Source organism: Falco punctatus, assembly GCF_963210335.1.
Source record: "Falco punctatus genome assembly, chromosome: 8".
Lineage (NCBI taxonomy): Eukaryota > Metazoa > Chordata > Aves > Falconiformes > Falconidae > Falco > Falco punctatus.
This window is the reverse complement of record NC_137588.1, coordinates 28,356,804-28,381,016: the sequence shown is the minus strand read 5'-3', so window position 1 is coordinate 28,381,016 and position 24,213 is coordinate 28,356,804. Positions and strand designations below refer to the sequence as shown.

At 40.5% G+C, this 24,213-nt stretch overlaps 1 protein-coding gene across 5 annotated transcripts in view; it reads left to right on the top strand.

The window, feature by feature from the left end:
* The window catches only part of CNTNAP5 (contactin associated protein family member 5), a 318,700-nt gene that overhangs the window by 159,993 nt on the left and 134,494 nt on the right, over positions 1–24,213 (top strand). For all 5 annotated transcript variants that reach the window (XR_013929928.1, XM_080398712.1, XM_080398711.1 and 2 more), the window contains 5 exons: positions 2,532–2,716; positions 6,031–6,174; positions 17,887–18,151; positions 20,791–20,940; positions 22,033–22,204. Coding sequence is in view for 4 of the 5 variants with exons in the window: in XM_080398712.1 (XP_080254838.1) it covers positions 2,532–2,716; positions 6,031–6,174; positions 17,887–18,151; positions 20,791–20,940; positions 22,033–22,204 (916 nt within the window). In the remaining variant the exon portion in view is untranslated. The remainder of the gene's footprint in view (positions 1–2,531; positions 2,717–6,030; positions 6,175–17,886; positions 18,152–20,790; positions 20,941–22,032; positions 22,205–24,213) is intronic.

The window sequence follows — 24,213 nt, the reverse complement described above, 5'->3', positions numbered from 1 at the left end:
TAACAAGGATTGTCTAGGTTTGCTTTTATAAATCTATTGTTTATATTAAGTCATATCTAGAAACTCCAGCTGAGAGAAGGTGGGAGGGGAAGCAAAAGAAAATAGACTTGACTGATGTCACACAAGACATGATAGCTGAGCCAAGAAGAGATCTTGATTCTTCTAACTAGTTCTGACCAAGGCTGAGCTGCTGAATGACTACTTTTGAAGTTTTGACCTTTGCTTGATGATGCTTCCAAACAGTGATTTTTTAAAAAAACACCACAAAACCAGTTCTGTTTCTTCCCCTTCCTCCTTTTTTTATTTTTGTTGTTACTATTTTTAAGAAGAGCATTCTCAGGAGATTTGGTTTGGAGTGCAAACGCTTATTTTTGGTTTGTGTCTTATTTTTTCCATTCCATGATCAGAACTGAGATGAGAATACAGAAATTAAATGAAAACATTTTTGTCAAAACATCGTGCACGTTGGTATTGTTTTGTTTCTGAGATGATTTCAGTTGAAAACTGTGTATATCTGGAAAGCCATCACTGTGTTATTGTGTTGTATCAGAGGGACAAATGAAAGGCTGGCTTAATTTCTTTCCATAGAAGGATGCTTGGTTTTTTTCCTGGTGAATATGCTAAAGCATTTTGATAATGCCAGGAGCTACTGTATTAGGAGTGATCATACCCCCTCCCCCAGCCTTACTGCAAAACCTTCATTAGCTTCAGCTGTGGGTGACCAATGGTGCTGGACTCAGCAGTCTCGACTGACTCACATTTCTCATACTGAGGTTTTGAGTTGGCCAGAAGTTTCCACGCCTGCATTGCTGTACTTTGGTCAGCACAGGAGCTCCACTTACCTTGCTCAGGTATTTAACTTGGTCTGAAAGCCCCAGCAGCCCATCCGGACAGAAAACTGAAACAAAGCCTCTTCTTCTGTTAACCATGAGGGTGTGGGCAAGGAGGGGAGAGATTTAAGGTCCAAGTTTTTCACTGCCATTCTCAATCCTAATAACTTTGATGAATTAAGTAATCTGAATCATTGCATGTGCTAATGTACATGGCGCTTAGACTGCCAAAGGTGATTTTAATAAAACTGGGAGACGTAGTATCTAATGATGTATAGTATTAACAGGGGCAGATCCCAGACTAGCAGTTCCAAGACACTTAAGGAAATTTGTCTAGAGCAGATAAAGCAGGCAACAGTGCAGTGTCTCAGTCCCCTGTTTATGACTTGGGGAATTATAAGAAATCATAAACTAGTGGGAGGAAACTGGAGGCACTAAAACAGAATTCATAGGTAAATCTTTTTTGCATTTTTCCCCTCGTGCTTAATTACGTTTGTTTTAAATGTCAGTAACAATTTTCCACAGGTCTTGGATTTCATTTTTACATAAGCTCATTAATTGTTTAGTCTCCAACTAGCATTTCCTTCATTTCTTTCTTTCTTTTTATTTATTTAATGCATCAGAGAGTAGAAATGATAATGCAGCATTTTTCCAGTTTGGTATTTGGATGTTACTTGGACCAAGTAACTACATCAGAAGCCTCTGAATGTGAGATTCTTTGACTCCATTGATTTGTTCTCCTCTTACAGATGTTTCATACTAAGATAAGAATATAGTATAGTTAAATATATTCTGTTACTTCTTCCAGAGGAGATGCTGTTGTGAATATGTGGTCTAAGATAAGGTGTTTTTTTTCTTTCAGCAGTAGCCCCAAATGCACAGATTCTAGCCATTTCAAGTCGCCTCTGTGCATTCATATGTCATGGTCAAGGGTTTTGATGTATGCTCTTGAACCCGCTTGCATCTTCCCTGACAGTTTTGGAGCATGTGTTCTCTCTATTCTGCTGGAATATAAAAAAGGACACACAGTCTCTTTCAATGAGAGGCTCTGAAGTGTTCAGATATATAGCCAGCTGGAAAACAGAAGAGTGCTTGAATTCACCAGGGTTAGGGCCTAAATATTTTTATGACTCTTGATCTAAAGTTTTGGAGATCTAGGCCAGGTGTAAGGATCTGTTTGAGCTGAGCAAAACACTTGCGTTCATGTTACTTCACTGACTTGGGTTTTTTTTTTCTCTGAAAATGGACAGGTGCAATTTCTTGTGAAAATACAAAAAGCACATAGTTGAAACTGTGAAGTCTCACGAGTGGTCTGTTAATGTGAACAGACAGGAGATTATTGTGCAGCCTGAAGGGAGCTCTTAAAACACCAGGGCCTGGAACGCACAGCAGAGCCAAGGGCACAGGCGCAGTGGTGATCCTCTGTGTGCTGCAGTGGGTGGGTGCAGCACTGGGACAATCTTCTGGTTTATCACAAGGATTTCAGGGGAAAAAATGTGTGTGTGCATATACACACACATATATGAATAAGAGGCGAGGCCCAAAGGATCTCAGGCAAGTTTTGACAAGGGTCTGATTCTGATGGGCAGAGCTCCTGTTTGCACCCAGGAGGACTGTTCTGTGCCCCCCTTGAGTCCCCATGCTTCACTTAAGGGCCTGGGGGGTAACCCTGGTGTCTTCTGCCTGTCTCTGCCCCTCCAGGAGACTCCAACCTGCACTTCAGTAACAGCCACACATCCGTCACCCTGGGCAGCCTCCTGGATGATCAGCACTGGCACTCGGTTCTCATAGAGCGCTTCAACAAGCAAGTGAACTTCACGGTGGACAAGCACACCCAACATTTCCGAACGAAGGGCGATTCAGATCACTTGGACATTGATTATGAGGTGTGTGAAGCCTTTTAGGTTATAAGTTGGGAGGTGAGGCTGAGCTGGTATAAAATGAATGTGATGGAAAACAACCACCCTACGAGCTGTTTCTTTCCAGCAAAGATCTTTTCTTTATTTAATATTTTCGTCCTAGAGAGCTCCTTTCATAGTTAACTGACTATGTCAGTGCAGCTCTGTATACAACAGTCCCAGGAAATGGCCAGTCTCTGGGCAAATATGCATTGGATTATGCTTACAGTTCAAAGTAAGGCAAGCTTTGCGCTAAATTAAAAGGTATAGCCTGGGTTCTAGTCAAATCTTCAGGGAGAAAATGCTCTTATCTGTAGGGAGAGGTGCTGTGTCATCATCTCCAATGTGATTTTAATGCAAGCATTGAGCGCCATCCCTGTATCTGATTGGCATGACCTCTCATGATACCAGCTCTGAGTTGTGCCTCTATCCAGCCACCACTTTTTTGGATTACAGGTGCCCACATAGAGATGAGTAGATAAATACCGTTGTCTTCTCACTAGGAGTTAAAGACCCTAAGCATGACTGTCAAGATAAACAGTTCTGACCCAGGTCCCTTCACATGTGGGGTTGTGATGCAGAGCATCCTGGTCTAGGAAGCCAGAGCTGCTCTGCCGAGGAAGGACTGAACAGAGGAAACATCCTGCCTGCCCATTAAACTCAAGGCTGGTGTGCTCCCCTGTCATGAGGCCAAGGTGCGACAGAGTGTAGTTTATATCACTCCAGCAGTTCAGTGCTTATGACTGATAGTAAATAATACCTTAAAAACTTTCATATCATCCCCTATCTGTATGCAAGGCAGTTCTTCATCTGTTCCCGTCACCAGTGCACACCTGTGTGCAAATTACCCACGTTCATTTTTATCCCCATGCACTTGTGTACTGAGTTTTGCTAGCCCACAAGGCACAGGGTCATGCTTGCACAGTCAGAGCCATCACCCCGTCTGGATGCACTGAGCTGGCATGGTTCGTTGCTTAAGAGACCACAAGTTTCCCCTCTGCACTTTGAAATCATTTCTCTAGAAAGGATAAATTCCCAGCACACCCAAGGGACAAAAGCAGATGGCTTGGAAGTGTCAGGTGCCTGCTCTCTGTTCCTCTCATGTTCCAGCTGAAATTCCCTTCTTTGTATTTCACAAAGCAGGGTGAAGTGAGTGGTACCTGTACTCTAGTACTGCGGTACCAAATCACAAGCACATTTATTGGGAACAACACATTTGAGCAGTGAGATTCTGGAACAGCTTCAGACTGAACTAGCAAGGGCCAAAGCTGTAACTACTTTCACGGTGGAGTTGAGAAAAGCCAAATGATTGAGTCTTCCATTTTCCTAATTTCAAAATATTAAAATTACTTGCTTCCTACTACAAATTGATGCCAATTAGGGAACGCTCAGGCTCCAATGTAATTTGCAGAACATTTTTCTGGATGTTCCAAAACAGGGAGCATGGTAGAGATCTTCAGCTGATGTAAGTCAGCATCACTGCTGATTCTGTGGCACTCAGTCCTGGCCCCTGGTGCTTAGTTTTCCACACTGTGTTTTCTTTCCATTTTCACTGAGACGATCAGCTGAACGTTACAGCAATACAGTCTATTGAAAGTTTATCTCAGCACACTTTAGGGATGAAAGACCTTACTGAGGGTAATAAAACCATTAGTTTGGTAATTAAAATTATTACCAATCACAAAGGAAACTTTTCTTAATAATGCAGTGGTATAATTGCTATTGATTTTTCTTCTGGTTTTGAAATCCAATACATAGTCCCTAAGCAGGGGACTTAAAGAGAACATGAAAAAAGGAAATTCTGGCGTTCTAAGGAAGAACTGATGATTCTTACTGGAAAAAAAAACCAAAACATTGCCAGCACATAAGCACTTATGCCAATAATGAACCTGTAAGTGATGTAAAGTAGCAGTCTGTTCACTCTTTATTTCTCTGAAGTGATCAGTTAAATTCAGCTGAGGTGCAAGTTCATTAAGGACTTGTTTTCAAAGAAGTACTTTCAAGGTCGTCCAGGGAGGTTTTATTTGTTTATGTATCCCAGCTTGCTAGGTGGAGTGGGAGGAAAAATAGCCTCCAAATTTCCCTTTACTTTTGTGATACTGAGCTGAGGTGAGCGGGTAGGAATTATGACAGAAAATAAGGCTGCCCAGGTTCCAGCAGCCGTCAGCATGTAAGTGTTGCCACACAGCAGTGCATGCCCTTGATGCAGTGGATGCAGCAGGATTGCAGCACAGCTCCCGATGTGCTGGAAGCACTGTGAAGTACGGTGGCTGCAGGATCTGCATTATATCACTCACGATGCTGCTGGCTGCGATGGGAAAAATTAATAAAAACCCAGTGGTACCAACAGTAAGACTTAGCAAAAAAAGCCGGTAGGGTTAATTAAAAATGAGCCACGTCATCTGGAAAATGAAAATAGAATTATATTTTTTTTTGAGTTGCGGGGTTTAGGGGTGTGGTTTTTTCCTTTTTTTTTTTTTTTTTTTTTTTCTTTTGCCTTCTCTCCATCTTCTTTCTCCCTTATTATGCTTCAAGGATTGTGGAAGCTTTATTTTCTTAGGGTCTTTGTCCTTCCAGGGCTTTCAGCCCTCCAGTTAAGTGATGAGTTGTAATCTGCACAATGCTGATTAGACAACATTACAGCAGAAGTTTTGTTTAAAAGTAAAACCTCAAACTTTCTCCATTACACTGCTCAAGTCCCAGATACCACATGCGAGTATTGTAAAGACCAAACAGCAGTGATATTTAGGGAAAACAGCTGCAAGGTGCAAATGGGGTAGTTTGTGTGTGGGGTACTACCCCTCACTGGCTGAAACCAGAACTGTTCAGAGACCTGCTTGGTGAAAAGGGGTGACTCCAGCTTGCAGGTGAACCCGATGCTTTGAGGTTTATTCCTCCATTGCTCAGTGGTTCCTGGCCACTGTGGTCTGCTGCTGGGTGACAGCCTCCAGGCCAGTGGGGGCTGTGGGCTGGAGACCATTTAAATGTTATCTTGTGCGTTGGGTGTTCCTGGGTGGGGGGCTGGTGGTGTTATGTTGGTGAAGTGGTGTGTCAAGGCTCTTCACTGCTGTTTCCAAAACAGTGAGCTGTCTGTGACAGCAGCGTTTCTCCAACAGCTGTAATGCTATGCAGCTTGTAGTCTTGTAATGTAATTGGGCAGCCAGATCCTGCTTTGTGTTCTGAGGTGATACTGTTTGTGTGACTTGGTTCTTAGATAATATCCTGGCTGGCTGCATGGTGTGGGGCTTTGCCCATTTGCTTTTGGGGTGATAACCAAATACTGTTTTTATTCTTTCCAAAAGCTCAGTTTCGGAGGGATTCCTGTTCCAGGGAAGCCAGGAACCTTTCAGAGGAAAAATTTCCACGGGTGCATTGAGAACCTTTATTACAACGGAGTCAATATAATTGACCTCGCAAAAAGGCGCAAACCTCAGATCTATACTGTGGTAAGAGACAATAATGTATGCTTTCCTTCTCTACTTCCATGCTGTTGGTGTTCCCAGCTGCACTGAATGGGTGGAATTTAGATTTAGATAGCCATGGGCGTAATTAGCTTGTTAAAATTATATTGCTGAGGCTAACACCAGTCAGCACTGACTGCTTTGGTAAGAGTTATTGAAAGACATGTGTGGAAATTAATACATTTCACTGACTTTCCAGGTGTATGAGAAATTGTTTGGACAAACTTTTAAATTCCTTTTCCAAGAGTAAAATGTGTCTTTTTGATGGCATAATAGAAGTCATAAAGACATTTTTTTTCTGGTTAACTCAGATAAAATCTTATTTTCTGAACCATTCTCCACTCTGTGGTGGAGTACAGTAGTAGCAAAATTTTATTCTTCTATTTGAGTTGGTATTATAAAGAAGAATAGATGTTTATTTTATTATTGGAAATATTTTTGTTTGTGCTTCCCCTTATATTCAGTGTATTGGCAGTTCTGAGAACCATTGACCTGGTAATAGCGTCTCTAAATATGGTACAGTAGAGGTGAAGCAAAAGGTTCTATGGTCTTATCCAGCCTGCTAACATAAAACATAAATGTAACATCACACCTAATACAGTCCAAAATTACAGATATATTTAAATATATAATGAGCAAATAAAGAACATTTTATTTTGTAAGAAGAGGGAATAGTACACTCCCATGCAGCTTTGACAAATTGTAAATAATTCAGTTTGCTTATCTTGTGCCTCACTCCTGCACCATGCTTTGATATGTGCCTTTTGGCTAAGGCTGTGTATTTGCAGAATGTAGAGGTGAAACTGCTTTTGGCTCTCATGGCATCTTCTGCTTTGTAGTAATGTATATAAACAGACCGAAGCTAAAACAAAGCAAGCCAAAAGATCACAAGAAGTCCTTCCTTTCCCCACTTTCCCTGCCTAGGGCGAGGCTGAATACACAGGGAATGTCAAAATGGAAAGGTGATGGGTAGGAAGTCCTGCACTTTCTCGCTGGCAGTCAAGACTTGCCTCCAGGATATTCCCTTAGCCTGGGACTGAGAGACTTTGCTTTAATAAGCTCAAATCTGATCTCTAAGGCAGAGATCTTATGAACTGTGTTAAATTTCTCTTCCCCTCAGATTACTTTCTAAGGGGAGCAAAGAGCCCTGGTCTGCTTCTTAGGACATTAAACAGCTGGTTGTTTTGCCAACTGGGTGATGGGAAGGCCTTCCTAAAGGGGAGAAGAAAAACTTTGTAATGCACTTTTTCTCTGAAGGCTTTTGTCTAGGTATAGCCTGGCCCCAGGCAATGAAACTCTGTTATCACAATATTTGGTTTAGACAAAACTAGATCTAATCCTGCTCCTTTTGTCAATTTAAGGTAGCAGTGATGTGCCCCCACCTTTCAGTGTCCCTCACAGAAACAATGATTTTAATGCAATAGTTTTCAAAGGCTGGCTGCTGTACTGCATTCTGTGAGATTTATGATCTGCTATGTGCTGTGCCTGTGACACTTGCATATGCAAAGTGCATGGAAAGGTTGCCACACTCGCAGTGCCAAATAATCGTAGATGAACATCCTTCTATAGGAACCAGCTCCAGCAGATCTGTTGTTTTTCCAACATCCTTTCCATCGCAGCTATCCATCTCTGGCAACTCTCAGGTACTTCTAGCTTTCACAGGATAATCTCCCTCTCCTGTCTTTCTGCTCTTTCCCACTCCTTAGCAATTTACTTACTCAAATGAAAATGACTTGTTCTTGCTGAATGTAGTTTTTTGCTTGCTGGATTTCCTCTGCACTAAATGCTTTTACTCAAAGTTCATTGAGGTTTTCAAGCAACAATCTGTATCCCCAGAGAGCTGCAAGCTTCTCTGCTTTGCATTCTTGTAGTTGCTAAGGTGGTCTGGAGTGGAAATGTGATGAAAGGAACAGCACAGAAGAATAATTAAATATAGCAGGGACTTGGAATCGCTTCTTCCAACAATGTGTCATATGCTTGTGTTGCCTCCGCACAAGCTGGATATCACCAGAGATGGTTCTGTGTTGTTAACCTTCAAAATACCTTTATCTCCTAACAAATGACATTTGAGGACAAACCAGTCTGGGATTAGAAAGCCATTAATGCTCAGAGACACTAGGTTTTGCCTCCAAAAGGGAAGCAGACTTCAATACTCAGGCTCCACTTCATTGTCTGTGCCTTTGTGAACGATGACACAGTCAGTGAGCCAAACTTGTGGGTTTTCGTACCGATCAACTTTGGTATTTTTACTGTTGACATCTTTCACACAAGCAGGAAAATGATACAACAGCTTTGGAGGTATAGATTTCCTCTTATGAAGTAGTTCCTCCTCTATGTAAATAATGGTCCCAAATCAGCTACATTTAAAGTCAGAGGAAGAAACTACAGGTTGTCAATAACAGCATACTGTACTATGTATTGTACTCTTGGGTGATGGCTGTGATTATCATTCTGCCTGTTCTTTTCTGTAGCTCATTTGCAGTTGTCAGACTTGCAATAAATCCCCTTGAGAAGACATCTCAAGATAACGAGGCAGCCTGTCTCTTTGAACTGGAACTTGCTTTCAGAATTCCATTTTTATATTGTGTGATACTTAACCTCTCTACATGGTAGCCCTATCTATTTGGACAGTCTATCTATCTTCCCTCTGGGGTTTCTTCTGTCCCCGATGGCATGTTGTAAGGCTTTTTGTTGTTGTGGGGTTTTTTTATCCCCTAGGTCATTGAGTGTGGAGAAGTGATAGGGCATCTTTTATTTGCTCTCTGAAGGGATTACGGGTTTTAATTGCAAGAGGTTAAGAGAAGTCAAATTTCTGTAATTACCATTGTCACGGTGGTAGGGCTGGACCCTTGGGAAACCTCAGAAAGCACTTTAAAATAATGATCTAAAGATCTACCCTGTTTACTAGCTGTCTTCTCAGCACAAAAGAAGTGCAGACTGCCCATTATGCGAAATTGTACAACAGTTACTCAGGCTTCTTGGGCAAGTAGTTAGGAGGAGGAAAATACGCTAGTTGGAGCCACATTTACAAGAAGCACAGGGGGAATTGTCCTTCAAAGAAGGTTATTTGAGCTGTTGCTGTCTGAGATGGTGAAGTCCTTGTTGAAGGATTTTGTGCTTGTTAAGGGTGTATGTAGATGCAGGAGGAGATGGGACAAGTTCTGTGAAGAGAAATCCATTGAGAATTACTAAATATGTCTGGCTGAGGGAGTAGTTAAGAGAAAAATAGCTATAGTATCCTGAAAATAGCTATAGTATCCTGGCCACCAGTGGTTACCTACAGCTAGATTTAGGTTGCACCCTTAGAAACTGCTCTGATGTCACCTGTGGCCTGGATCTTAAGTCTTCTTGTGTTACTGATTTGTGATGCCAAAATAAGAAGCTGTCTAGCTGAAGAAATGGAGTGAAGAGGTCATGAATAGATGCTGTGTTTAATCTTCTCAATGCTTTAGCCTGCGTACTCACTGAAACTGAGGAACACCCTATCCCCCTTTCCCTTCCATTACCTTTAGGTAATAGGAATTGGAGTAGTATTTTTATTTAGCAGAGCAAACCCTGCACTGACTTGAGAGGAGTGTAGGATATTTGTAAGGCAGAAGTTGTCAGCCCCTCAGATATGCTTGAATTTCTACATTGGCCTGCCATATCGGATCTGGGAGTGACAATTCAGCACAGCAAGGGATTTGGTGACATGTAAATGCATAACTGTGGTGCTTCAGGGAAATAACCAACTGCCAGCATCAAAGAGCAGGGAAGGATACCTAGTGACAGGAGAATGTAAACTAATAATTCATTCCCTTTATAGAGAATCCGAACATGCTGTTTTATTAAGCTGATTTGAGATACCTTCATCTTGAGAATAATTTACTTGTCTATGCATGTCTCGTTCTACTGAAGTGCTAGTGCAAGTCAGCCTGGTGATTTGTGAAGGACCTTACAAAGGTTTGGAGAACCAGGAGTTAAGTGTATCTTCCCCCCTCCCCCGCCCTTAGTTCTTGCGCTGCAATCAGAATATAGGAATGATAAATAAAAAATGTTGGAACTATTTAGTGACGTTTTACACAACACTTTACAGGACTAGGTTAACTTTATTAAAAAAATAAATTTATGCAATTATTTAATGAAAAAATGAGTAGTAAATCCTTATTAAAAAAATAACTCAGTTTGCTGTTCTTTAGATAAGACAGGTGAACTCAGATTCCAGAAATATTTGGTTCCTGTAAAACCAACTTTTTATGGTTTCTTCTATTCCTGCCTGTTTTCTGGGTCTTCAGATGAGTGTCCTTCACATCCTACCTGTGGTGTGGAATAGTAAGAAAGTCTATATAAATAGTATTCATTTTAAGGTTCTGTTTTATTGTTGCTGAATAGTTTAACATGATTGTTTTGAAAGAAAGTAAGTGTGTCACCTCAATCAAGGTCTTGAAATAAAGTCTATTTAAATGATAGCTTTCCCATTGATTTAAGTTGGCTTTGTCTACTATTCTAAAGACTTTCAGTCTGTAAATATTTAATCCATCATGTAGGTACCACAATAAATTCTCCTATTTTTGACATAAAAGTTTTTGTCTTACAATTTTGATAGTTGTGATGGCCACAAGTGAAGAAAGTCTTTTAGAGAGAGACAGACCATATTTTTTTGTAAGACTAGTTGATACATGCAGGAAAAAAATGGCAAGTTTTTGAGCAAACAAGGCCTTTTTGAGAGTCATCAGCCTTCAGCAAATTGGAGGTTAGAAACAGTTGTTCAGAGTTTAATTTATTACATTATCTGGATAGTCAAATTGACTGAATAGGGCAGTTAGCACCTGCTGAGCAGAGGAGGATGTTTCAAGGCGGGAGGTGTTAAAGCTGTTAGTCCCTGTAGGAGAGCAAGAAAGATGGCTAATTATTGTCATAGGAGTTAGCAGGGGATAAGGAAAATAGGGAACATGTAATTTGCTGTAAAGCCAAGGCTTAAATGTCCTTTTTCGTAAGGTCTTATTCCAGTAGGTAAGGTCTTGGGAACTGCTTGGTTACTTGGCTGCCCAGCGTAACAGAAAGGGGCAAACTGACCCCATCATAGTCAAGAGCCTGGAGCAAGTGCAGTTCATACCAACCCTGTAGGCTGGTGCTGTGCTGTGATACACGGATGCCTGGAATTTTAAAAAAGAAAATCTAATAAAGAAAACTAATACATTAAAAAAAAAAAAAAAAAGCTGGTAAGAATTGCTTTCTGTGTACTTCTTATTTTAAGGTTCATGTGGATCTGTTTTCATAATAATAATAATAAATCTCCTTGCTGCTGTGTTTTGTCCCAGGTAATATAACCTAATAAGCTGTAGATCAGTTTGCCTTGAACTGGAACAAAAATTGGTCTTGGATTGTGCAAATTTGCCAGTTTGATCTAAGACATTTATCTTATTCACTTTGGCAAGACGAATTTGAAAGGCTGGCTTCATTCCTGCTTGTTGTTCAAAGCAAGGTGTGTTGGATCTGGCTGAAACCTAGTTACTTTTCCCCATAGCATCCCTCATGTGCTGCCTTTGTATTGGCAGCTAGAAAGGTGTTTGGTAGCACAGCAGTGTTTTGGCTACTGCTGAGCAGTGCTGGTAGAGCATCAAGGCTGTCTCTGCAACATTCCCCCCTCACCAGTAGGCTGGGGGTGGGCAAGATCTTGGGAGGGAACATGGCCAGCACAGCTGACCAAAACTGACCAAAGGCATATTCCATACTATATGGCATCTGCTCAGCAATAAAAACTGAGAGAATGCCTGGGGTGTGTGTGTGTGTGTGAGGACAGGCATTTGTTATTGCAGTGTTTGTCTTCTGGAGCAACCACTATGGGTACTGAAACCCTACTTCCTGGGAAGTGGTTGAACATTCACCTCCTGATGAGAAGTAGAGAACAAATTATTTGTTTGCGTTTGTTTCCATGCTCAACCTTTGCTTCTGCTTTATTAAACTGCCTTTTCCTTGACCCATGAGGGTTTTTTCCATCTTACTTTCTCCTCCCCTGTCCCACTGAGGAGGGGAGTGATAGAGCAGCTTGGTGGGTACTTGACATCCAGCCACGGTCCACCCACGACAGAGGGAAAATATTAAGTATTCTGTATTTTGTGTGTGTGTGTGTGTTTCCTCCTGTGCTCTTTTCCTCCTTTTTCTGTCTCTCTAAGGGAAATGATGTATGATTTTTCCAAAATAGTTCTATATTTGCTCCCATCTTTTGTCAGCAACTCGTAGCTATTGTACCATATAATGGAACAATAATGTACAGTTACTGTGGGCATAAAAATGGTAAAATCCCATGTTCCACTTCTGGCCAGTGACATAGCTTAGGAGTCTGAGACAAAGAACATCTAGAAATACCTAGCCAAGCATTTCATCCTTAATTCTGTCACAGTTACAGTGTTCAAGTTTTTTTTTGATGCTTTCCTTTTCGTTTAATGCTACGTTTTCCACATAGGAACTTTAACTTAATATAAACAACTTAAATCAATGTGATAAACAATTAACATTTTATTGACATGCTTGATGCCTACAGTGAGTAGGCAGTTCCCTATGACAGGGTTGGTTATCACAAAGATGTGTTAGTTTCAATGAAACTTGGATCAGGAAAGCTTTCAGAGTTCCATCATGAAATTTTGCTTGGAAAAAGAGAAACCCACCGCAGTATAAGAATTTCCCTTAAGCTATGAGCCACGCTGTTGCTCAGTCAGTGGACTAGTCCTAACTTAAGTAACACCGTGTGCCTTGGTACTCTCACATCCTGTTTGCAGGCAGTTTGCACCAGTATTTCAGAAGGTTGGAGCTGGCATCTTGCTTTGATCTGCTTTTCATTCAGTGCTTAGCAATGTCTTGGTTTGAGAAGTACTTGAAATCTATGTGGGTCTGCTGACATCTGTTCTGCTTGAGATAGTTAATTTAAAAACAGGATTTGAAGGGACCTCCCCCATTCTTGAAATCTAATTGCTCAGAGTTGAATCACAACCTTTAATCCTATCCTTTTAAAACTGCATCAGAGGTCATCTCTTTTCCTCTGTTACTCTCTTTGCAAAGTCTTCTGCAACCTCAGTCTCTTCACAGCTAGAAGTAGTCCTCCAGTTTCCAAGCTAGAGACATTCTTTCCAGTTCGTCCACATTTGTATCTCAGCCAGGCCTGGGACTTTAGTCCCTTTACCTGTCATATGAAATCTTTCTTTCTAATTCTCTGCAGAAAACAAGAAATTCTTTTTATTTAATAGTATCCATAGTGATTAATAAGGAAGGTAAATGCCCATTTGATGCTCTAAACTGCAGGTAGAATGAGAGCTCAGAAAATACTCATTTATTGTTCTTACTGTTCAAGCTGTGATCTTGACATGTATCTTTTGGTAGGCTAGATGTTGAGGATTTCAATTCAGCTGGCAGTTTGAATAATTTCCCAAGTACATACTACTTTTGATTAATATTCTGTGAGAGCAAAGGGGATGTATGAGAAACTCATCAACAATTGCCCTGACTGTGGTGTTATAGCAGTTTCCTCTCTTCATTCAGCAGTACATAATACTACATGAAGAAAGGTCAGAAAAGACTGAAGTGATTCATTAAAGTTTTGCAGGTGTCATTGAAGTCCTGCAGAAGTCAAGTCACTGGAAATACTCCAGTCAGTTTTGGATGAGTCTATGGCTCAGAAGGTCTTCTATGTAATCCACTTTCATCCTCATCACTGAGCAACTGTGTTCTTCCATTCTCTTTTTAATAAGAAAGTCTCTGATTCTTTCTTAAAATGTTGTAACAGGCTGTCTGTCACCTGTTCATTCAACATCTTACTTGAACAAGAACCACTCTGCAACCATACCCTGCTTGTAGAAATCTGGGGTGCTTGCACTCTTGAGACAAGTGTCATGGCAGCCAGTGAACAAATTGCAAATATCTCCATTACATTTCTAGATTCAAAAGGTTTATCTTGTAAGAACAATAAGAACTCTTTTCAAAAGGTTTCACTGTTTATTAGGGAAGTCATTAATCAGTCTGGAGATGATAGACTCAATGGAATTCTCAAACACCACATGATAGCTGAAGTTTCCAGCAGCTGGGTAGAGCTGAGAATCTCCTTTATTTTCTCTAGGGATTGGACTCTTCTTATCCCATTTCTTACCCAATGAGCTTTTACTTTTCAGTTAAACTGGGTTCAATTATAAAATCAAGTGTCTGCCAGAAGTCTTGCACGTACCCTTGAGAGTTCCAGAATTGCTGCCAATTAAAGCAAAATGCTCCTGATCAGATGCAGGTTTAGGGGGAGCTGTTTACCTTTCTGACTTAGGCTTGCTAGAATAATTTGAGAATAACATTCAGAGCAAATATAACAGTTTTTGTAATAAGAACCTATGCCACTTCAGTGGTGTTTATTTCTTTATCCAAATTTTCATGTTATTGTCTCTAAGTAGATGGCATTGGTCAGTGTGAGGCCATCAGCAGTTACTGTTGGTGTATATTCACTATATAATCCAGTTTTGCTCTGTAATGCTGCTTAAGAAGATGTTTCCCTCCTAAATGAGTCAGTTGAACTGATTTAAGTTTCCATAGCATCTGTTGGTTTATTTAACATGGTTTTCCAAATCTCCTAGCTAGTTTTTAGCTCTGATTAAAATTAGTTTATGTCCTTTACATCATGGAGATCTCAACTCTTGAATAAAAGTAACAAAAAAATACCTTGTTAAAAGAACGCCCCCAAAAGGCAAGCATGCCTCTTTTCTATCCCCCAGATTTATTTTAGTCCCAGAACACAGAATACTTCAGCACTGCCTTTATGCGTTCCCACCTGCTTGCTCTTGTGGAAGGTGGGATCGCACCTTCTCTCCTTCAGTGTGGTCCATGAAGAGTCTACAGAGCTTGAAGTCTCACCAGGTTAAGCATGGGAGGAGACTCATAGGTCCGGCCCATGTGTCCCAGCATTGGCTGTGGGGTCAGTCAGTGCTCTTTGCTGCTCCTGTCCCAGTACAAGACTTCTATGCAGAACTTGAATGGCGTGAATTATTAGCTGGTGTGACTGACTGAAGTATTACTGAATTTTTCAAGGGGTCACAGTAATCCATGAGTTCAGGACTAGTTGCATGTGCTGAGAACACAGACAAAATATATCAAAATCAGGCAGAAAATTGACCTTATATTTGGGCCCACACATATGTATCAGAGGTACTTTGATATGGTGCTGCTGCAAACAGCTGAAAGCATATTGACTATGCAAGGTCTTCACTGCCTCATTTTAAGGTCATCTGAAGGTTTGTTGTGCATTGTAAACATGTTTTTTTTCATCTTAACATTCACCTTCTCTGGCACCATTAAGTCAGTCTAGGCATAGCTTATTCTTCTGGTGGGTAAAATCTGCAAAGAGCTTTGAGACAGAAATCCTATCCAAAAGTTGCAAATCTTCCCCTCTACAGTCTTGCATTTTGTTACAGCCTCCCACTGCCAGTGAAGAAAATTAGATACTTGAATGCAGACTCATAATGTTTGAACGTTCCTCCAAGCTTCAGTGTTATATATGTATAAGGTCTGTAAATGTCTTACTGCTTTGTATGGAATTACTTGAATCACTGTAAATGTCTAGAATTGCAAAGAAAATTTGTCATCGGCATTTTAAATGTCTAAACCTTTAAAAAGCTCTAGAGTAAGTTAACTGTATTTGTTTATATCGCTGCAGTTGACAGTTTTCTATAATCTGTCATTAATTCAGATGAAAATGGAGACAGAAATATAACAACAGTAACAAAAAACCCCACACAACCAAACCTATGGCATCTCTTTTATGCAGAAAACCCCCAACAATTAGTAGAAAAGTTTTAAAAGTTGAGAGCAAATTTCCATCATACTTCCCACCTGACTAATCTTCAGGTGACTTTGGATAAACTTTGGATTATATCTCAAAACTTATTCTAACATGATATACCCATGGATAACCTTTTGCCATTGTTAAATGTGGTATGTAGCATTCTGCACCTAACAGGGCAAGGAATACAGAAATAACTTGATATAGATATAAATCTGTCAAGGGTTGTTTCATTCAGTGATAGCTTGGTCTCTTTCTGGAACTTTTTTTTTTTTTTTTCCCCTGTTTTAATATAAAGACAAGAAAGACGTTTGAAAGTGATAGGGAGCAGTTCCATCAGCTGTCTATGAGATTTGAAAGAGAAATTCCCCAAGCACTGTGCAACTTCCTATACATCCATCAAGTGCTGTTATAATTATCCTGTTAGTGAGGTACCAGCTCTGATGAAAAGTGGTACCATGGAGAAAGCCTTTTACCCAGATGTTTTTATCAGATTCCAGTTGGTATTTTACAAAGCAATTTAGTTCAAAGCAACAATCTCCTGGATTGGCTTTGAAAGACGTGGCTGTTTAAATGCGTTCTGGCTTTATACATTGTTACAGTTTTATTATGTGGCTTGATTGACCTGGCTGGCTAATCTACGATGGCTGAACAAAACGGTTGAGTCGTTTCTTCTACAAACTACAGTGGTACATGATGGTACAAATTCTGCTGACTGCTTTGAGAAAATGTGCTGCTTTTCTGGGTAAATAACACCATTGATTTCAGGGCTGGATGACTGAGGTGATCAACTAAGTTTGGCAGTAAGCAGTGTTAGATTTCACCATGCTTGCTGTGTATCTAATGTTTTAATAATTCCTCAAAATATCTGATCAAAAGCATGGGACCTAGCACTGGCAAGGAAATCTCACTTGTTTCATCCCACTATAAGTACTGTATTCAAATTACTATTTCCTTGAGTTTCCCTATGAATTTTGAAATAATTTCAGAGTAATTATTTTAAACTATTTGTGATACTATCATCATTAGGTTGACTTTCATTATTTGGAGCAGCACAGGGCTGTGTCACTCAAGGTAAAAGAAAACATAACCAGTACTGCAATTGCAAATTATATTTTGTATATTTGAAATAAACCCAGAAAATTTGCCTCATATTTTGCCCCGTGTACTAGATTTTAGGAGATGAGGGAGATTTTACTTTTAAAATTATCTAACATTGGTGTAAATGGGCAGAAAAAGCACTCTCACTGCATTTTGGCTTATGTAGAATAAATCTAGTCTGCTTGGTAGGATCCCTATGCGTTGGAGGATGCTTTGTTTTCTCAATTGCAGCTTGCCTAATTCACACCCCTGTAGTCCCGTCGGTGCAGAGCCAACGCAGGACATTTGTATCACATCCCACAGCACGTGAAAGTGCAAGCGGACTTACTGTTCCTTTGGTGCCAGTTCCTGAAGTTAGCATAGATCTAAATGAGTTTGATTTTCTTAACATAAAGCTAAACTTTACCTTGAAATGGGAGGTGCTGGGAAACACAAAGCAGATGTGGCCATGTGGAGGTGGTCTGTCTGGGCTAGCAAATAAGCCCTTCTGCACCTAGTCATGGTCTTGATATGGGACATTTGGATACGTTTAGATTCTAAGAACTGAGGTTTTGATTTTTGATCCCATCCCCGACCCCCTAGTTAGGGTGAAAGTAAAATTTTTAAATCCAATGTGTTTTCCTAGAATGGACGGATACATTTGCTAATGAGTTCCAAAGATTCGTACCTGAATAACAATACCTATTTCAGCCTTGCGGGCCATTAGAAATCCAATTTATTGGATTTGAGCTTATTTAACTATGGATGTTTTGAGATGAACGATAAAAATTGTCATGTTGATTACGTTTGATTGTTATTATTTGTAGGGGAACGTGACCTTTTCTTGCTCAGAACCACAAATCGTTCCTATCACCTTTGTCAGCACCAGTCGAAGCTACTTGCTACTACCTGGGACTCCTCAAATTGATGGTTTGTCGGTCAGCTTCCAGTTTCGAACATGGAATAAAGACGGCTTACTTCTGTTCACTGAATTGTCTGAAAATTCGGGACCCCTCTTGGTTTACCTCCATGGTGGGAGATTGACACTACTTATTCAGAAAAAGACAGAGAACCCAGTGGAAATCAGTGAAGGTACTTAATCTTTGTTTATTCTCACCTGTCTCCCTTTAAAAAACTAAGGTCTAACCCCACAGGATGAAAGGATGGTGAAATAAGGAAGCACACAATCGTCTTTATCTTTTTAAATTTTCTCTTGCTTCCCAGTGGTAGAGGTGCTCTGTGCAGCTTGAAGTAGATCTATGCATAAAAAGCTGGCATCCTGAGATCTCCAGTCTCAATCTACCTGACAATTAGCTCGGCCTCTGTGTTCTTAAACAATCACAATATATTTTTTTTTTTCAGTCAGGTCACCTGAAGACCTTCCTGTTTCCCATGCTCAGATTATGCTGAAGTCAGCTGGGAGCCAGCTTAGGTGCTGCACTGTTCCCCAGCCCAAGTCACGGCAGTGTCAGAGCTGATTTTCTTCCCCTAACTGTAGCTTTACACTCGCCCTTTATGCTATGCTCAGAAAAGAGGCTGACCATGGGCTTCCTCTCCTCACACTGCTTCACTGCGCTCCGTAGCCGGTTTGCAAGTTGCTTTGTGTACGGCTGATGGGATGCAAGAATGTGAAAGGGTTGCCTCTCTGACTTAAAATTCAGGGGAAATTGCTTGTAAATACTTACCAGAACAGCTACACATTGGCTCCCAGAGACAACAGGGAAACAGTTCAGACTCTGCAACAGAGGCATGACCAGAACAGCCCCGCTGCTATCCCAGTGTGACCTGTATAAGCTGTGCTGGCATCCCAAACTGAAATGTTCTAAGACCAGGGCCCTCTGCACATACTCCACTGCTATGCAGCAGTGCTAGGTGGGAGACTGGGAAATTAATTTTCTGCATGGGTTGAATACCCAGTTTCCAAAGGTGGATGAGTAATAGTGATGGAACTCAGAAGGAACTGAATAATAATAATGATGATATTTTCAAGAGCAGCTGTTTAAAAATATGTAATATTAAAATATTCCCAGTACTGACTAAAAGAGGGCAGATGTGTCTATTAAAAGAAGCAGAGATAAAATCTGACAGTTGTCAAAGCAGAGCTGTTCCGTATGCGTGTTTTGTTCCCCTTTATGATAGAAAATGAGGCAGCCGTGCATCTATCCTTATTCATGTAGATTGCTACCGCCTTAGCTTGCTGCTATTGAATGCTGTAAACTGAGTTTCCAGCCTTTATTGCAGTCCTAATTAAATTGTCGACAATGCTGAGACAATGTCAATATTTGGTTGGTGTATTTGTTTTTATGTAGTTCTGAAATCATGAACCCGAGCCCAGCCTTTGGTGCTATCCAAAACATTTCTAAACTGCCTACTTGCAATTTCTGCATATTTTCCATGTGTAAGTGCCATGTTCTGCAGATGTCAGGTACTCACAATAAACTCATGCTTGCTCAAGAATGGACCTATTTTTGCCCCAAATGGGACCTGTTTTGTTTTGACATCTTTTCAAACTTCAGCAGCATATTTCACTTCAAAATGGACTTGTTCTAGTGAAAAATTACCCATTTCTGCTGGGAAACCAGCCTCTTATTCTATGGAAATTGTACATGCGTTAACAGCCATTACTGTGGAAATTGTCTCATTTTCAAATCCATAATGAAATGGCTTTTCATACGTGTAACACCCACAATTTTTTTTATTTTGTTTTGAACTGTTCTCACACCTCCTTGTGTCACTAAGTGCTCGTTTGTTTCTTCTGAAAGCTACATCAATGAAAAATATTCCATTAGGGAGGGGAGTAAACACTAGTTGTCTGTGCTCGATCTCAGTGACTCCAGCCTGACAGTAGAGTATTTTGAACTGTAATTAGGTTACTTTTGATCTGCACCACTGTGTGTGAGCTCAGAAGCTTGCCCGCTGATTTTTATGGCTGTCAGAATGGATGTGGGGTTTCTTTGTAGCTATGTGGTGTTATTTCAAAAGCCATGAGATGCAACACTGATTTTCAGAATAAGGAAACAGAAAGATTATTTCCCACTTTGCACAAGTGTCGAGAAGAGAAAGAGGCTACCCCGTACTATAATCTCTCACAGATTCATAGGTTTCTGGTCAGAGCAACAATTGCAGCTCTCACAAGACCCATGACAAAATCCAGTATAGAAGGGCTTTGGTACATCCATCAGTAAGACTGTGTGCTAACCTAGTGCTGAAGGGCTTTAAGAAACACAAATCCTACTGGTACCCACTGGAGTTTGTCATGTTTCATATTGGAGCCTGAGACAGGGTACGACCATCTCACTGAATCTAATCCTCTGCAGTCTCAGGCATGTGTTTAGTACCAGAAGCTCAACAGAGATCTTTGCACGCTCCCATGAGCCACAAGCGTTTCCCAACAGACTGAAGATGGACAGACATAAATACCCACAACATGGTAGTAATGTGCTGCCAGAAAGGTGAAGGGACTGGACAGCTCTATGAGTGCCTGTGGTATCAGAAGCAATTAGCTTAAAATGTGAGGTCACCTACTTAAGTCTCTCAAAACCTTTCAATATCTTGGGCCTTTTCTTCTATCTGGTTTGTTTCCAGAAGTGAGTTCTTTTCAGCTGCCAGTTCTGCATTTTTGGGGATCAGCTGCACATTTGTGGTCACTAGCTGGAAGCAAAAGGAGGTTTGAAGAACATGGTTGTCTCCCGCACCTCTTTTTTTCGCTTTTTATACTTGTTTTTTGCCAGGCACCAATCTCCACGATGGGCTCTGGCATTCTGTTAACATCAACGCTAGAAGACATCGCATTACCCTGACACTGGATAACAACGCTGCCACTGCTAGCCATGCAACCACTGTCTCAAGGATCTACTCTGGAAACAGCTACTATTTTGGAGGTAGGTTGATTCAGACAGATGCAGGACAGGTTTTCTTAATAAAGACCTTCAGGTGCTCACCATTGAAGTCTCCCCATGTGCACAGTTTTTGCAGCCAAGAGTATATGTTGTGCTAACTGATTTTAGGCCCCCTGTTGAGCTGCAGAGCACTTGTGGGAAGATGGAAGAGTCGTCTTGGTCAGTCCTTAAGAGGGATAAAGGTCAGAACCCCTTAACAGTAGCCAATGTGTACCTGCATCTAGCTGACAAAACATACAAAAGCTACATAGCTGTATTAGCCACAAGGGTTTTCTTTCTAGTTAAAAATCCCGAGGACTACTAGTATTATTGATATTCCTGTAAATATCACTGTCCTCAGAAACTTTAAACTTCAGAGCTTAATTGACGTACAGCTCAGATCTACAAAGGTATTTAGATACTGTGCTCATGGAAATGAATGTAAGTTTTGCTCAATTTTGAAAATGGAAAGAACAGTCTTGAAAAATACTACCTTCTGTTTTCTGGAGTGCAAGCATTAATTTAGGAAAAGGAAGTGTCATCAACTGTCTTTTTACCTATTTCTGTGCACTGCTTACTGTAGTGAGGCTGTGATGTTGATGAACCCTCTGCGCTGCCCTATACAGCACTACGTGAGGATGCACAGGAGGCTTTGGATCTTAGAGCTGACCAAATACTGAGAAAGCTCAGATATAAATGGTTTTCTTGCTTGCTGTCCACAGGATTTCATCCTTTTACTCTGTGTGTTGCTGCAGCAGAAGAATTTAACCCATTTGCACAGTTTTTTTATGGGAGTCAGTTGCTATCAGCTGTGGAGTTTAAATAAGATGGAAACCCCCCACATTTTGTTTTCGCTTAACACATGTGAAAACCTCATACTCTGATATTTCCAGTGGCTGAGTGCACTTGACTTTTTTTTTTTTATTATTTCCCCCCCCCCCCGTCTCCTTACTGAAGGATTTATAACACAAGAGGTTGCACGGCACAAGGAGTGAGAACTGAATAGTGAGCCTCTGAGTTCTTGCATCAGGAAATCCCAGCAGAAATAGATGAAAATTCCAATATTCTTCTCTGCCTCTTCTTTTTTTCCCACAGGGTGCCCTGACAATTTCACTGATTCCCAATGTTTAAATCCCATTACTGCTTTTCAAGGCTGTATGAGGCTCATCTTTATTGATAACCAGCCCAAGGACCTCATTTTAGTTCAGCAAGGCTCCCTGGGGAATTTTAGTGATTTACACATTGATCTGTGTGGCATCAAAGACAGGTAATTATTGTTTCTTTTTTCATGTATTTGTTCTTTTTTCATCCTAGTGCTTTATAAATACAGGTTGTATTAAGTGAAAATTGTAATCTGCCAACATTACAGATATTAGGCATAATAGAACTACTAATAGAAAATATTACAGCAAAGGTAGGACTGGAGGGGAAATGGTTTCAATTACATGATGCTCTCTTCACGTTGACTTGCGGGAAATAGAGTATGCAAATTCAATCAAATTACAGATTGGTGAAAGGATTAAATTTTATGCATAAACAACATTTGATTGCTTTGAAGTTTTAAAGGGAAATGAAAGAGAAAAAAATTATTTGATTCATCAGAACATGTCATCCCCTTAATATATTAGCTGGTTTTGCTTAAGTAGATCATTTACAGTTTTTCTTGTTAGTCATTAGAGCACAGCACATTTATAATGCAGATATGGTACACCTCATGCGACATACTGGCCATTCAGTAGGACAATATAATGATGAAATGTCTATATCTACCAGAGACACATTTCAGTTTAACTACTGCTCTGAATCCCTCCTAAGCTGAAACCTGACAGGAAACCCAGATTTTCTCATAAAGAATAGAGAGGAAATAAGGAACCAATTATTTTTTTTTAAGTATTTCCTAATTTCTCCTTTGCTTCCTATGGATTTTTAGTGTCTAAATGTTACTGAATTATTTCTGCAACTGTGTACTTTGAAGTTAGTACATGGAATAATAGGCTTTGATGTTATTTTATTTTATTTTTTTCAGTCTAGCAAAGTTCTGAAAAATACTGCTGGAAATTTCATATGCTTCAAATAGTTAAGGGGGTAGTAAAGGATGCTTTGGAAATGCGTTAGGAGCTTAAGCATTTAACATGATCTTTTCAGACATTGCTTAGGGAGGTAGAGCTGAAGGCTGATCTCCATTATTGCTTACTGCAGGAGGAATCAGGCTGCTGGAGCTGCAGTCCTTTGAAAAGTGGGCAAAAGCTCTGTTATGTGAGACCTTTGTGCTCACCTTTGTATGTTCATGTTTGTTAACTTATACAGAGAAAATGCTGACTCTGCTGATCAAATCTGTTTCCACGTTGAACGATGACTGAATTCAGGGGGATACGAATTTCACACTTGGTGTGCCTGAAATGGTAGATGGAATTAACAAGATGCAGCTGACTTAACAGAAGGAAGGAAAATATAAACATTCCTGAGAATTAAGAGAAAGTATTTTGTTGTTTTCTTGGAAAAAGATTTTTTAAGGTTGAGTGGACCATTCAAAGGCAACTTGTATGTTTGTGTATTGAAACAGAAGAGAACTCTTCTGTTCTGATGTAGAGGTGCTGTGGGATGTCTCCAGTGCCCTCATTGTCACCAAGTCCGGGATGCAACGGGCATCTGTGGTACTACTGTGAGTGTCTTGCTTATCTTCAGTATCCCAAGGATGACCACCCTCAGTCTGTGCTCATCCCACACAATCATTCAGGCCAAGGATCCAAACGTAGTAAGAATGATGGCACTTAACATAATCATTACCTTGAATGTATCACACATGTAAACAAAAGTTACATGTGAACTAGTGAAGATGAAAGTACCATCTTCCAATGAGGGTCTCTGGACAGCCTTAAATTTATGTGTCTGTACTATATGATATAGGTAGATCTATAGTAGGTATGACCTATAGTAGATCGTATTGCAGATGTGATATACCTAGATCATAAGGTAGATTTGATCACAAAACCAAGGCAGACTTAAAAGAAGGGGGAAAAAAAGGATTTGATTTACAATTGCCAAAAGTGATTCTCTTACGGCTGGATTTAGTGTATGAGTGGAGGTGCCCTGAAGGGGGAGAGAGAAGCCTGTGGTGTGGGAAGGTGTTGGGCTGAAGTTCAGAAATTCCCCACATCACAGAAGGGTGCGAGCCTCACTGGAGCCATGGAGATTGCAGCCTTCTCATTGAGTGAAACACCCAGCGCCCTCTCCCCCTGCCTGGCAATTCCAATATCTGCTGAATTTGTTTTGCAG